This window comes from Borostomias antarcticus, assembly GCF_949987555.1.
Source record: "Borostomias antarcticus genome assembly, chromosome: 3".
NCBI classification, from domain to species: domain Eukaryota; kingdom Metazoa; phylum Chordata; class Actinopteri; order Stomiiformes; family Stomiidae; genus Borostomias; species Borostomias antarcticus.
Window position 1 is genome coordinate 29,680,520 of NC_140236.1, and position 12,333 is coordinate 29,692,852.

General features: G+C 44.4%; 2 protein-coding genes across 3 annotated transcripts in view; one reads left to right on the forward strand and one right to left on the reverse strand.

Moving 5' to 3' along the window:
* Positions 1–3,021: 3,021 nt before the first annotated feature.
* ddx59 (DEAD (Asp-Glu-Ala-Asp) box polypeptide 59) lies at positions 3,022–7,869 on the reverse strand. Of its 2 annotated transcripts, none has more exons than XM_084461849.1 (8): positions 7,835–7,869; positions 6,565–7,427; positions 5,484–5,666; positions 5,249–5,338; positions 4,874–5,125; positions 3,666–3,818; positions 3,456–3,584; positions 3,022–3,330 (listed from the first exon to the last, which is right to left on the reverse strand). In XM_084461849.1, the coding sequence occupies exons 2-8, from the start codon at positions 7,408–7,410 to the stop codon at positions 3,055–3,057; spliced, it is 1,929 nt and encodes a 642-aa protein (XP_084317975.1). In that variant the 5' UTR covers positions 7,411–7,427; positions 7,835–7,869; the 3' UTR covers positions 3,022–3,054. The 2 variants fall into 2 exon arrangements, with proteins under 2 accessions (XP_084317975.1, XP_084317974.1); XM_084461848.1 differs by lacking the exon at positions 7,835–7,869 and adding an exon at positions 7,599–7,721.
* Positions 7,870–8,642: 773 nt separating this feature from the next.
* Positions 8,643–12,333, forward strand: part of camsap2a (calmodulin regulated spectrin-associated protein family, member 2a) — a gene marked incomplete at both ends in the record, with an annotated part of 63,483 nt that continues 59,792 nt past the window's right edge. The window contains one exon of the mRNA XM_084436131.1: positions 8,643–8,778. Within this exon, the coding sequence (XP_084292257.1) occupies positions 8,643–8,778 (136 nt within the window). The remainder of the gene's footprint in view (positions 8,779–12,333) is intronic.

Genomic DNA, 12,333 nt, shown 5'->3' on the forward strand with positions numbered 1-12,333 from the left:
GTCCACACGTACACGGGTATTTTTGAAACTGAATTATGACTGAAGAAGGTGCTCTGGTCAGATGGGATCAAAATTGAACTGACACAGCACGCAAGATAGCCTACCCACGGTGAAATATGATGATGGGTCAGATGTTTTGGGGCTACAGTATATAACTAGAAAGTACATTTCCTGGAGAAAATGTGAGGTAGGCTAGCTGCTGCAGCTGGTTGTAACAACTAATGTTAGTACTACAGACCGGGCAATCTCCATCCACCGACCGGTGAAGACATTGTGTCTCTAGCCCACTCGGGCTGAGTTGTGGGGTCCATGGCATGGATGGATAGTGGTGTGGGGCAAGATTCCGCCCCCTTGGGTCAAAACCGGGCAGGGAAATAAATATAAATACTATAAATAATAATATAATTAATGTAAATATAACTACTATAACTGTTAGCATTACTAATACTACTAAATATAACTATACATATATATATATATATATATATATTAAACTGCTATAAACTACTACAAATGGCCTACTACTCATGACTTGTACAGTTTTAATAAGCTCAATAGCTCAAAATAGGTATAAAAGGTATCAATATTACTTTACAGCCTGAATGCCATTATGAATAAGTATTTGAATATAAGGAACTACAGTAGTTGTGGTATTGGTATGGAAGTTGAGGTGAGTGCTACTACTGTTATATAAAGGATGCCTGTTGAGAGGATTAGCCTATATTAACAGATCATCACTGCAGTGGTGTAAGGGTTAACGGTAGTATTAGGGTTAACAGTAATCTTATTGTTAGAGTTAGGGTATGTAACATCTACTGCCAGTACTATTATAACTACTAACTATTGTAAATATAACTACTATAAACTATATTGCTAATACTATTATAACTACAAATATAACCATTGGCACTACCAATAATAATAAATATAACTAAATATTTTAAAAAATATATTATAAACTACTATACACAGGGCAGCTGTAGCTCAGTTGGTAGAGCGGGTCGTTCAATGATCGAAGGGTCAGCGGTTCGAATCTCAGTTCCGACTGTCCACATGTCGAAGTGTCCTTGAGCAAGACACCTAACCCCAAATTGCTCCCAATGAGCAGGTTAGCACCTTGCATGTCAGCTGCCGCCATTGGTGTGTGAATGTGTGTGAATGGGTGAATGAGAGGCCATTGTAAAGCGCTTTGAGTGCCGCTAAGGTGGAAAAGCGCTATATAAGTGCAGTCCATTTACCATATAAATAGCCTACCACAGTTAGTACTACTGGTACTTGAGTAGAAGAAGGATTATAAAATTCAAGTAGTGTTACATTACAAATAGGGTTAGAATTCAAGTAGACTAATGAAGGTGCTGATGCAAGTTAACTTAAGAACTATGACACCTATACCTTTAAGATACCTTCAAGCTCTCTCCTGTGAACTGTCACCATAGCAACCACAGAGCAGCAGCACAGCTCTACAGCACAGAACTCGCTGACTCACTCGCCATACGTTTCAATGGGGAGCGCACAAAAATAACTATTAAAAGTTAAATTACTAAAGAACTATAAAAATATAAAAAATCTGAATACATCCGGGAAACAGCTAAACATCGTGACCATTTTAAAGTTTGAATGAAGTTTCTAGCACAAAGTATAAAGATGTTATAAAGGGCCAAAAAACTGGGGAGAATAATAATAAAGAAATAGTGGGAATATCACAAGTTGGGCTAGCTTCTACAAGCTAGCCCACCTAATTACAGCTGTAGCCTATAACTGGGCTACAGAGGTCCAGGGGCACTGGTTGAGATTGATGGCATAATGAATTCCACTAAGTATTAGGCAATTTTGGCTGAGAATCTGGTTGCCTCCGCCAGAAGGCTGGACTGGGCAGTAGGTGCATGGACTTCCCAAGACAATGACCCAAAGCATACCTCAAGAAATGGTTCCATGACAACAAAATCAGTGTTCTGCAACGGGAACCTAAGTCACCAGGCCTCAATCCAATAGAAAACCTGTGGGCTGAGTTGAAGGGTGGTTGATAAACACAAACCCAAGAATATGAAGGATCTTGAAAGGATCTGCCTGGAGGAATGGTCCAGAATCCTCCAAATGTCATAACCTTGTCAAACATGACAGGAAAAGACTAACATGCTGTTATCCTCCCAGCGATGGTGGCACTTAGGGGTGCCAATAATTAAGAAACATTGATTTTGTTGAAATGTATTTGGTATTAAATAATAATGATATATGGTATTATATAATTATGATTATAATTATAATAATGTGATTGGTTCCATTAAAACATTAATAGAATACAGTATTTTACACATGTTGGTATATCCAGTTTCTCTATAATTATATTCTTTATGCATTGTTTGTGCATTGCCAGTCAGCGGTGCCAGTAATTTTGGAGATCACTGTAAATGCAGAGGCCTCCATGCAGGTTTACTGCATTAAACAATTAAGTAATTAACTAGCTCGTATAAAAATGCTGAGCAGGCCCAGTTGACCTCAGTTGTGGTTAAGTTATTCTGTGATCACCTTTATCCTTTAGTGGTCTCTTCCAGGATGACAGTGGCCCCATCTACAGGGCGCGAGGGGTCACTGAATGGTTTGATGAGTATGAAAGTGATATGGCCTTCACAGTCACCAGATCTCAACCCAACTGAACACCTGTGGGAGATTTCAGACTGACGTGTTAGACTGTGCTCTCCACCACCATCATCAAAACAAAACTCCAAATGAGGGAAATATCTTTTGGAAGAATCATGGTGTCATCCCTCCAGTACAGTCCCAGAGACTAGAAGAATCGTATAATCTATGCCAAGGCACATTGAAGCTGTTCTTCAGCCAATGGTGGCCCAACACCTTACCAAGACACTTTTGTTGTGTCTTAGCACGCACGCACGCACACTCGCACAGACACACACACACACAGGGATATAAAAAAAAAAAATACCGTGGAAAGGTACCTACCAAAATTGTTTCCATTTATTCTCCCAAGGGACATAGACACAGAACAAACATTTGCAGCATTTACATTACAAGCGTATCCAACAGAACAGTTTGTTATTTCTTGGAGCTCCTGGAGTGCTTCCTGATGATGTCCATGAGGTTGCTCTTGGTGACCAGGGCGTCCTGGTCGCGCGGGCCCCCGGCTGCCTTGGCCCTCTGCCTCTCCCTCCTCTGCTGCTCGTGGAGGTGGGGCGAGTTGAGGAGCTGTGGGGGCAGCTGGGACCCCGTGGCCTTCACCCTGTTCACCACCTCCAGGAAGTGGCGCTTGTTGTTGTTGTTGAGGAAGGTGATGGCGGTGCCCCTGTGTCCTAGCCTGCCCGCCCTGCCGACCTGGGGGTGCGAGGTGGGGGGGGGTTAAGCACGAAAGACCGGGAGCTTCAACCAAGAGAGAGCTCCAAGCCTCAATCCATCAATACCACGGTCGCACATTGAACGTTTGGAAAGACGGAACCAACCTGATGAACGTATTCATCCATGTTTGGGGCCATGTCAAAGTTCACCACCAGCTTGACGTTGACCAGGTCCAGCCCTCGTCCCAGGACCCCCGTGCTGACCACCACCTCAAACTCCCCCTCAAGAAGCCCCTGGAAGTACAAAACCACAGCTGAGATACAGAATCTGTGAGTTGAACATGTCGGAGTGAGAGCGCCCTCTGCTGGCCTCACCTTGAGGACGCGGTTGCGTTCCCGCTGGGTTTTGTCCGAGTGGACGGCCACTGCGTTGAGGCCCATCACCTTGGTTACGGCCTCACAGAGCAGGTCTGCGCCCAGTTTGCAGTCCACGAACACGACCACCGGAGGCTGGTACAGCTTCCCGTCCTGGGCAGACGCACGGCACATCAGAGAGGTCCGGGACCGGGATTACTAACACAACTCCATCCTCCTCCTAAAGGGTTACGCTGCTGCTTTTGCTGCAACTCTTGGTTCTTTTAAAACAAGCCTGAATACTTTTATTTTTGCCACTGCTTTCTAAGAGGAGTTATGTTGATCTGTATACTGCACTGTAACTTTTATTCCTGTATTCTATTTGTCCTGCTTTTTGTTTTAAATGTCTATAATGTCTTGCTTTTTGTTTTAATGCTTTTAATTTGTCCGGCTTTTTGTTTTAAATGTCTATAATGTCTTGCTTTTTGTTTTAATGCTTTTAATGTCTCATGTAAAGCACCTTGAATTGCCCTATAGCTGAAATGTGCTATACAAATAAACTTGCCTTGCCTTGCTTTTAAATGACTTCTTCTTAATTATCCGCCCCCATACAATACGCGCTTAGAAGAATTGCCAGACAACTGACTGAATGTATATGTCTGTGAAATCTACTGTCATTAACTATTGATTTTTTTCATTTTTCACAGTACAGTAGATGGAGAGGGATGTGGTATAAAGTAACCAAAAGAGCAAGTCAATATTTCCGAATATGGTAGACCGAGGCCAGGTTTTTCAAATCTTTGTATGTACATGTATGTAAAATGTAATTTCTCCAATGGTCATATGAAAGCATAGACTCCTCCTGTTCCATGCCCAGTATAAAGTGTGTTTCTTGGATTAGGGCCATGGCTGTGGGCCCACCCATTTTCCAAAGGGTTGCAACGACATCTGTCTAAATATGGACCAGAGGGGGATCACTTTAATGGAGCTCCAGGAATTCCCCTGTCTAGTTCCTAAAGCACCAGACCAATAGCAACACACCTTTCTGGCACTTTGTAGTGTGACAAGCTAAAGGAAAGGAAATTCAACCCTCCCTTTATCAACACAAGGGACTGGTTCCCTGGTCCAGTATTAGTCGTAGCCTACTGACCACAGGATTAAAAAGCACTCTCAATGGTTTAGTCCTGGGTGACCTTATTAGGGTCAAAGAACCCAGCAGGACAACTTACATTTAAGATCTCAAAGAGCTTCTTTTTTTTGGAGGGCTCCTCCACCCAGAGCAGGATCTGACGGACGTTGGCGCACGGTTGGTTCTTCTCCCCGATGGTGATGCGGACCGGGTCGTGGGTCAGCCGGGCCGCCAGCTGCTCGGTTCCGGCCGGGATGGTGGCGGACGTCAACAGGGTCTGGTGCTCCTCAGCAACGTGCTCTAGAACCTCTAGAACCTGCTGCTGGAAGCCCATCTTCAACATGGTATCAGCCTGCATCACAGTTCCCAGAACGTTAGTCTGGATTGTGCTTTCGTCGCAGTGCGCATTTTCTATCTTAAACAATTTTGATGTCGTATTACATTTATATTATTTATATAGGAAAATTGGGCATACCTCATCAACCACCACGACTCTCACTGCACCCAGCTTCACAGCCTTCTGCTTCAGTATCTCCAGGAGTCGCCCTGGCGTGGCTATTATGATCTGAGAACAATTCATCAGGAATATCAGATAAATTCTAATTCAACATTCAGACAACTATTGACATTAGGTTGGGCAATATGCATACTGTAAACGCAAGACCAATATTGGCATAAACTCCCAGGGAAACACTGAGGCGGCGCCGTACCTTGATGGTCTGTTTGAGGCGGTGGAGCTGGGGGGGCAGGGGCATGCCCCCCACCAGCAGGGCGGTCCTCATGCTGGGCAGGCCCATCACCAGCTCCTTGGCCTGCCGCTCGATCTGGATGGCCAGCTCTCTGGTGGGGGTCAGGATGAGGCCGGCTGGACCATGCTCCCCATCCGCTGGTCTCTGGGGAAAAACACAGAGACACTTTACTTTTCTTTAGTTACAGTTACAGAACCCTCAAGGTTTACAATGACAGGAGTACGACAAAGCAGGCCTAGGCATATTCAGAAGCCAGTGCGATACAAGCTCATTTTGACAATACTCAGCAGAGCAAGAATATTCACACGTGTTTCCCTATTTCAAACTTTATGGGAAATATGAGGATTTGTGTTTATTTTACATAGCTACATAACTACAATCCTAACCCTGAAAATAGTTGTGTTTTGTTTGAGAAGCTGAACATGTCTTTCTTGTGGTTCACTGGTTGAATATACTGTAACTAGTATCTTAGACATAGAAGACACACCTTTTGATATGAATTAGCCAACTCAATACTGTTGCTTCAAGGGAAGAGAGTGAGAGAATGGGTGTGAGTGTGTGAAAAAGAGAGAGAGAGAGAGAGAGTGTGTGTGTGTGTGTGAGAGAGAGAGAGAGAGAGAGAGAGAAAGGGGGGCAAAAACAGGGCTAACAGCTGTGCTACCTCCAGAAAGTACTTTTTTAGATGGTGTGAGACAGATGTCAGCAATGTAGCAAACACCTATATCTCACACATCATGATTGTGTTTGTGTGTCTGTTCAAAGGCAAGACGGCCTAGGCTGTTTCTGATCCTGAACTCTGGAGAGGCCGAGTGAATGAGGGGAGAATGTGCAGAAACACATTCCTATTGGCCAGTACCTCCAAGGCCCAGAAATACATTCCTATTGGCCAGTACCTCCAAGGCCCAGAAACACATTTGCCATTGACCAGTACCTCCAAGGCCCAGAAACACATTCCTATTGGCCAGTACCTCCAAGGCCCAGAAACTCATTCCTATTGGCCAGTACCTCCAAGGCCCAGAAACTCATTCCTATTGGCCAGTACCTCCAAGGCCCTCACCACCACCGGCAGGAGAAAGGCCACCGTCTTCCCCGAGCCCGTGTCCGCGCTGGCGATGACGTCTCTGCCGGTCAAGCCCACGGGCACCATCTGCATCTGGACCGGCGTGGGCGCCTCATAGCCCGCCTTCTTCAGATTGGCGCCGAGAGTGGCAGGGAAGTTGCAGTGTTCGAACTCAATGATGGGTCTGCCCGCCTCTCTGCCCTGGCAGGCTATGCACAGCTCCCCCTTCACCCGCTGCACCTGCTCCTCCGTCAGACCTGAGATGAAGGGATCTTCCTTGTAGGAATAGCCCTCCTCCAGCTCCCTGACCATACTGCCCGCAGCAGACTGCCCTGACAGAGAGGTCCTCACTTCACCGATGTTCTCCCCCGTGCCTATCCCCATCCCGGTCAGGTGACTGGCCTTGCATTCCAGGCTGCACACGTCGTTGTCTGTGCTGTCGCAGATGTACTCGCCGAAGCGGCCGCACATGACGCAGACGGGCTCCCCCGGGTCCGGCCACCGTTGGCTCTTTCGGAATGATTTGACCGGTTCCTCCTCCTCCTCCTCCTCGCTTTCCTCTGCCGAAGAAGACCCTTCGGAGTCCTCCGAGGCGTGGACAGAGCTCTTCACCGGGGACGACGGGTCTGTGTCTAGGAGGTGCACGGGCTGTTCCGTTGTTTCCGTGTCCAACTTTTTCTCGCCACAGTCGCTGGGAGGGTTCTGAGTGGGGATCTCTGAGGAGTCATGGCTGCCACTCTCACCCTGGCTCACCTTGCTCTTCTTCCTTAGAATCTGGTTAGCGACGTCAGTTGGTCTCTTCACCTTTAGTGCTCTTGGCATAAACATTTTCCCAAATTATTTTTCTGAGGAAAAACAAAAAATACGGTTAAAAGACATAGCTACAGATAATCGGATATCGATTCAGCTAGCTCTGCCCAGGTAAGCAGAAAGCAACCGCTGAGAGGCATTACAAAGTGGCTTCACATCTTCAATTAATTCTATTATTCGTTCTATTACATCCATGCTTCACATACTGTATTATGATGGCTGCTCTGGTCTCTTCCTTGGCTTGTGTGAGCCAGTGCGACTAAAAGTTACTGTACGTTTGCTTGGGAGGTTGACCAGCGATGGCACATCAGCTGTCCGTCATTTTAAAACGATTCTGTTTCCAAACCATTAAGCTATCGCTGGTCAACATGAACACAACATTACACACGATATAAGACAACCACGTTCATATCCAAAATAACAACAGTAAAGCGTTTCTCACTCAACAAACAGAACTCCGACTCATGTTGATGACGGTCACTCATCCAGTTGCATGCTGGGTACTGTATTGCAAATCTCTGAAGTTGGTTTTCTTGGTCCAGGCCGTGTAATCGATCGTGGACCAAGAAGCCTTGTCCATGTTGTCCATGTTGCCTTGTCCATGTTGATCTCAAAGAGCTTAGCATCTTGAGCTCAAAACTATTGGCATGAGTAGGCTGTGTCCAGTTGTGCTTGCACAGGACAGTGTGTAGGCTAAAGGCGCGCTGTGCTCTTTTGTATGTTGTGCAGAAAGTGGATGGGTGGTACGCGCACGCGCAGTGGTGCAAGTCTTTGATCGCCACAGTGCGGCAGGAAAAAACCGTAGCCTGGCTCGGAAAACCGCAGTAAGCGAGGAGAGGCAGAGATTCTATAGAGGGGGGCTACGAAAATGATCTTTGCTAAATGGAATATGTGAACTCAGAGAGGAAACCCGTTTGTGCGCAAACTCCAGACTTTTAAAGAATGGGAATGTTTTTTCTCCAATTGACGAGAAGATGCGCCTTTTGCTCTGAAATTCTGAAATAGGTTGACAGCTATCCAGCGAAGCCCATTTCAACTGGTAGCAGAATGGATGAAGAATAGTCTAGACTACAAGGAGAGGTCTAAGGATTCATAGCCTATACTGGCCTTTTCAAATTACAATAGCCTACTTTAGGAGTCAATCAGATCTCCCACTGAGAATTCAATTTTAAAGATTAAGTCAAATCATATTTAGTGCATTCAATTCCGTTGGTGGAATGTCGACTTCATAACCATATAATTTGTTGATAATGGGCGAAGTGATGGACACCAAGGAAAAGAAGACTCTTATTGTCCCAGCAATAAAGGCTTTCGATCATTATGATTTCTCAAGAGCCAAAATGCGTTCTAGCCTTAAATGGCTAGTGGCCAAAGCATACGGGACAGGTAAGTGGATATTCCTGTCATTCTCAATACATATGGTTCTGTAGCCTACAGTATGAGAGAGATGAAGAGAGAGATACATTATTGATCCCCAGGGGGAATGTTTTGTAATAGGCCTATGTGTTAATGATGTTGACATAGTTTTGCAATAACTCCAGTGCATGCACATGGAACGCCAGCTTGACTTAATCAACGCAGAGGCTTGCAAATTATGCATTATTAATGTTCAACTGATATTATTGGGCCACCTTTCTAAACAGATATTGTAAAGCGCTTGATTTAGAGTCCCGATAGGAACAGTCACGTCCTAACAATAGTCTGCACAGAAGAACAGGCCAGGCGTCATAGAGAGCTCCACTTCTGAGGAGAAATGACTGCTGCTCTTTAGTTCAGATGGGCGCAGCGCAAACATGCAGGTGTGACGAGATGCCGCAAGTGATCTCATCACCAACAAACCTCAGCACAATTAATCTGGGATTAGTCTATTTCAGGTCCATGACTCCAAGCATAGCTGGACAACTTCACATTAGACATAAGCATGCATGCTTGCTTTATATAATGCTATTCTTGCACAATTGTGTTGTATCTATCTACATTGGGCTTAACCTACAATTTTAAATGGCATTATTTTATGGTAGTTATGGGTCAATCTCTGCTGTAGACACACCACTAAACCCAACTCCTGTTCCTCTGCCATGGGAAAGATAGTAACAGGATTTTGACCTGTCCTATTAGGCCTATGAGTAATAAGTAACAAAGAAGCCAGTGTTTTTATTGGTGTTTCTGATTGGTGTTTTATTGGTGTTTCTGATGACTGAATTTGTGTCTGAGATACAACTTGGAGTTTAACCTCACTTGATGTGTAGGCGGATGATAGTGCTTGGATCTGTTGTCCATTATGTGACTCCTTGCAGCCCAAATGTTTTCCAGCTTAGTTCACTGCTGTGAGTCTCAGTGGCACGAGGAACACAAGAGTTCATCCATCTGTGGCTCATCGCCTGTGCTAGGAGGACGAGGCCCAGCTAAATGATGTGAAGAGCCAATATGAGCAGATCAATTAATGCTTTTGGGGAGAGGTTGTGCAGTGCTCTTCAGTAACGGGACCATGGAGTCACATGCTTGTATCCCATTGGTGTAAGGCCGCGGACAGAAGGGTGACCTGGGTCAAAGGTCAGCAAGCAAGTTGGTCCGGAGCTCTAAAAGCTCATCTCACAGGAGAACAAACATGCTCATACATTCTATCTATTATTGTAGCTGCTTGTTTTGCTGTTGTGTTAACTCAATCTGCATTCCTTGTTGTAGTTGACCTAAGGAGGCTCAGAACGATGTGATACTGACTGCTTACCTATTTCAAAGGCTGGTTGCTGACTGTGAGATTGTTTAGCTGCAGGGCGCTTAAGTGTTCAGCATACACCCACTCATGCAAGAAAGATAATTAATTGTATTTCCGAAGTCACATTGTGCTGTGAAATATCTAGGTTAATGAAATATGAAACATGATAGCCCAAATGATTTACTGATTATCTACATCATGAGATTAATAGTGAGTTAATAATAGTCATCAAAAATAACACATTGATCAACACCTTTAGAACAGCAGTGTGGGTGTGTTTGAAGCTCCTCCTCATTGACCCTCAGCTCTGCTCCAGACAGATCCATGTGTACAGTAGGTTATTGAAGTCAGATCCTGGTTCTGTGACACTGTAACTGAACCCCAACAAGACATCATTCTGTTGGCTCTTGAATGTCTCAATGTAAGTAATACCAGCTGGTATTTAAACCTTTATAAACACTGTAATTTAGCATGGTGTGATGCAACATAACAGTGAGGTACAGAGAGGTTTTTTTTGTTTGTTTTTTTATCACTGAGAGTTAAGTAAAGTCAAATGTATTTATAAAGCACATTTAAAAACAACTCACGTTGACCAACATGCTGTCCAGATCAGAGCAGGCATTCTATTCTGGTTCACCTCACTGTAATACCTGAACACACTAAAGCCCCTCACCAGACTCTCCATGCTGCATTTTCATTTAGGTCTGAATGAAATGGGATGATTCCAAAAATACTCTTCCAGGAGATTGAGGCAGAGCTGTTCTCCAGAGCCCAGCCCACGCTTCCCAGGATAGTTCAGAAACAGACGCAGTCGCACCAAGCAGCAGTGCATCAACAGAGAACAGGACTGCTGGATTTGAAATGAGAACGATCTTCCATCGGTGAAATCACTATTCCCTGATTTCCTCTTTGGTCTTTCAGAGGATTCCTATCACCCATTATCATCCTATTCCTTTATTATCACCCATTATCATCCTATTCATTTATTATCATCCATTATCATCCTATTCCTTTATTATCACCCATTATCATCCTATTCCTTTATTATCACCCATTATCATCCTATTCCTTTATTATCACCTGGTATCATCCTATTCCTTTATTATCACCTGTTATCATCCTATTCCTTTATTATCACCCATTATCATCCTATTCCTTTATTATCACCTGTTATCATCCTATTCCTTTATTATCACCTGGTATCACCCTATTCCTTTATTATCACCTGGTATCATCCTATTCTTTCATTATCACCCATTACCATCCTATTCCTTTATTATCACCCATTATCATCCTATTCCTTTATTATCACCCATTATCATCCTATTCCTTTATTATCACCTGGTATCATCCTATTCCTTTATTATCACCTGGTATCATCCTATTCCTTTATCTGTTAAAATCTTAGCAAAAAAGAAAAAAAAAAGCCTTACCCATACCACTGATAACAGGGTTAGTTAGAGAGAGCATTTCCCATACCACTGATAACAGGGTTAGTAAGAGAGAAATATGATTTGACAGGCCGCCTTTGATCAAGGTGGGCATTAGAGTATAATTGGCCCTTAGTTTTTGGTAGCAGGTAGCTGGTATTTAGGGGGAGATATTTTCACAGCTACTTTTGATCAAGACTGGGGTAGGGTAGGTTATCAGATAATAGACAGGTGTCTTATTAGCACTTCCTCCTCCAGTCTGTCATGATCCACTGTGATGGAGACCCTGAGATGACCCTGTTGATGAGCTAGCGTGTGTTTAGAGCTGCTGTCTGATATGACCCTCTGAAAGGTGTGAGAGTGACATGGAGAGGGTGAAGCTGTCGTGCCAAATAGTACCCGGGTGACAAAAAGTCATCCCGCTGATGTAATAATGTCTTTCGAACGCCACAGGCGTGTCTGTTGCTACGGCGATCAGAGCATTCCGGACAAACTCAGGAAGGTCTGCAGTGCTAGCGTCGGCATACGCTTGGAAAGACGTACGTTAGCTGGGACACTTTTTGGCATGCAGACATTCTTTGGCATGACAAAGCCGAGAAGGCCTCTGTCACTGTGGCTTTACACACACTCATTAAAACAAACTCGCTCCCTGATGCTCTCTCTGATGCCATGTGTGTGTGTGTGTGTGTGTGTGTGAGTGTGTGTGTGTGTGTGAGAGAGAGAGTTTTACCACATTGCTTAGCAGGGATGGGGTCAGTTTCACAGTTCAATCACGAGGTCATTTTGTCTTGATAA

Coding starts and splice junctions, on each gene's coding strand:
- ddx59 (XM_084461849.1), bottom strand. CDS start 7,410: ATGTTTATGCCAAGAGCACTAAAGGTGAAGAGACCAACTGACGTCGCT. Junction 5,126..5,248: donor GAGTCGTGGTGGTTGATGAG/GTATGCCCAATT, acceptor ACTGTGATGCAG/GCTGATACCATGTTGAAGAT. Junction 3,819..4,873: donor AGCTCTTTGAGATCTTAAAT/GTAAGTTGTCCT, acceptor GCGTCTGCCCAG/GACGGGAAGCTGTACCAGCC.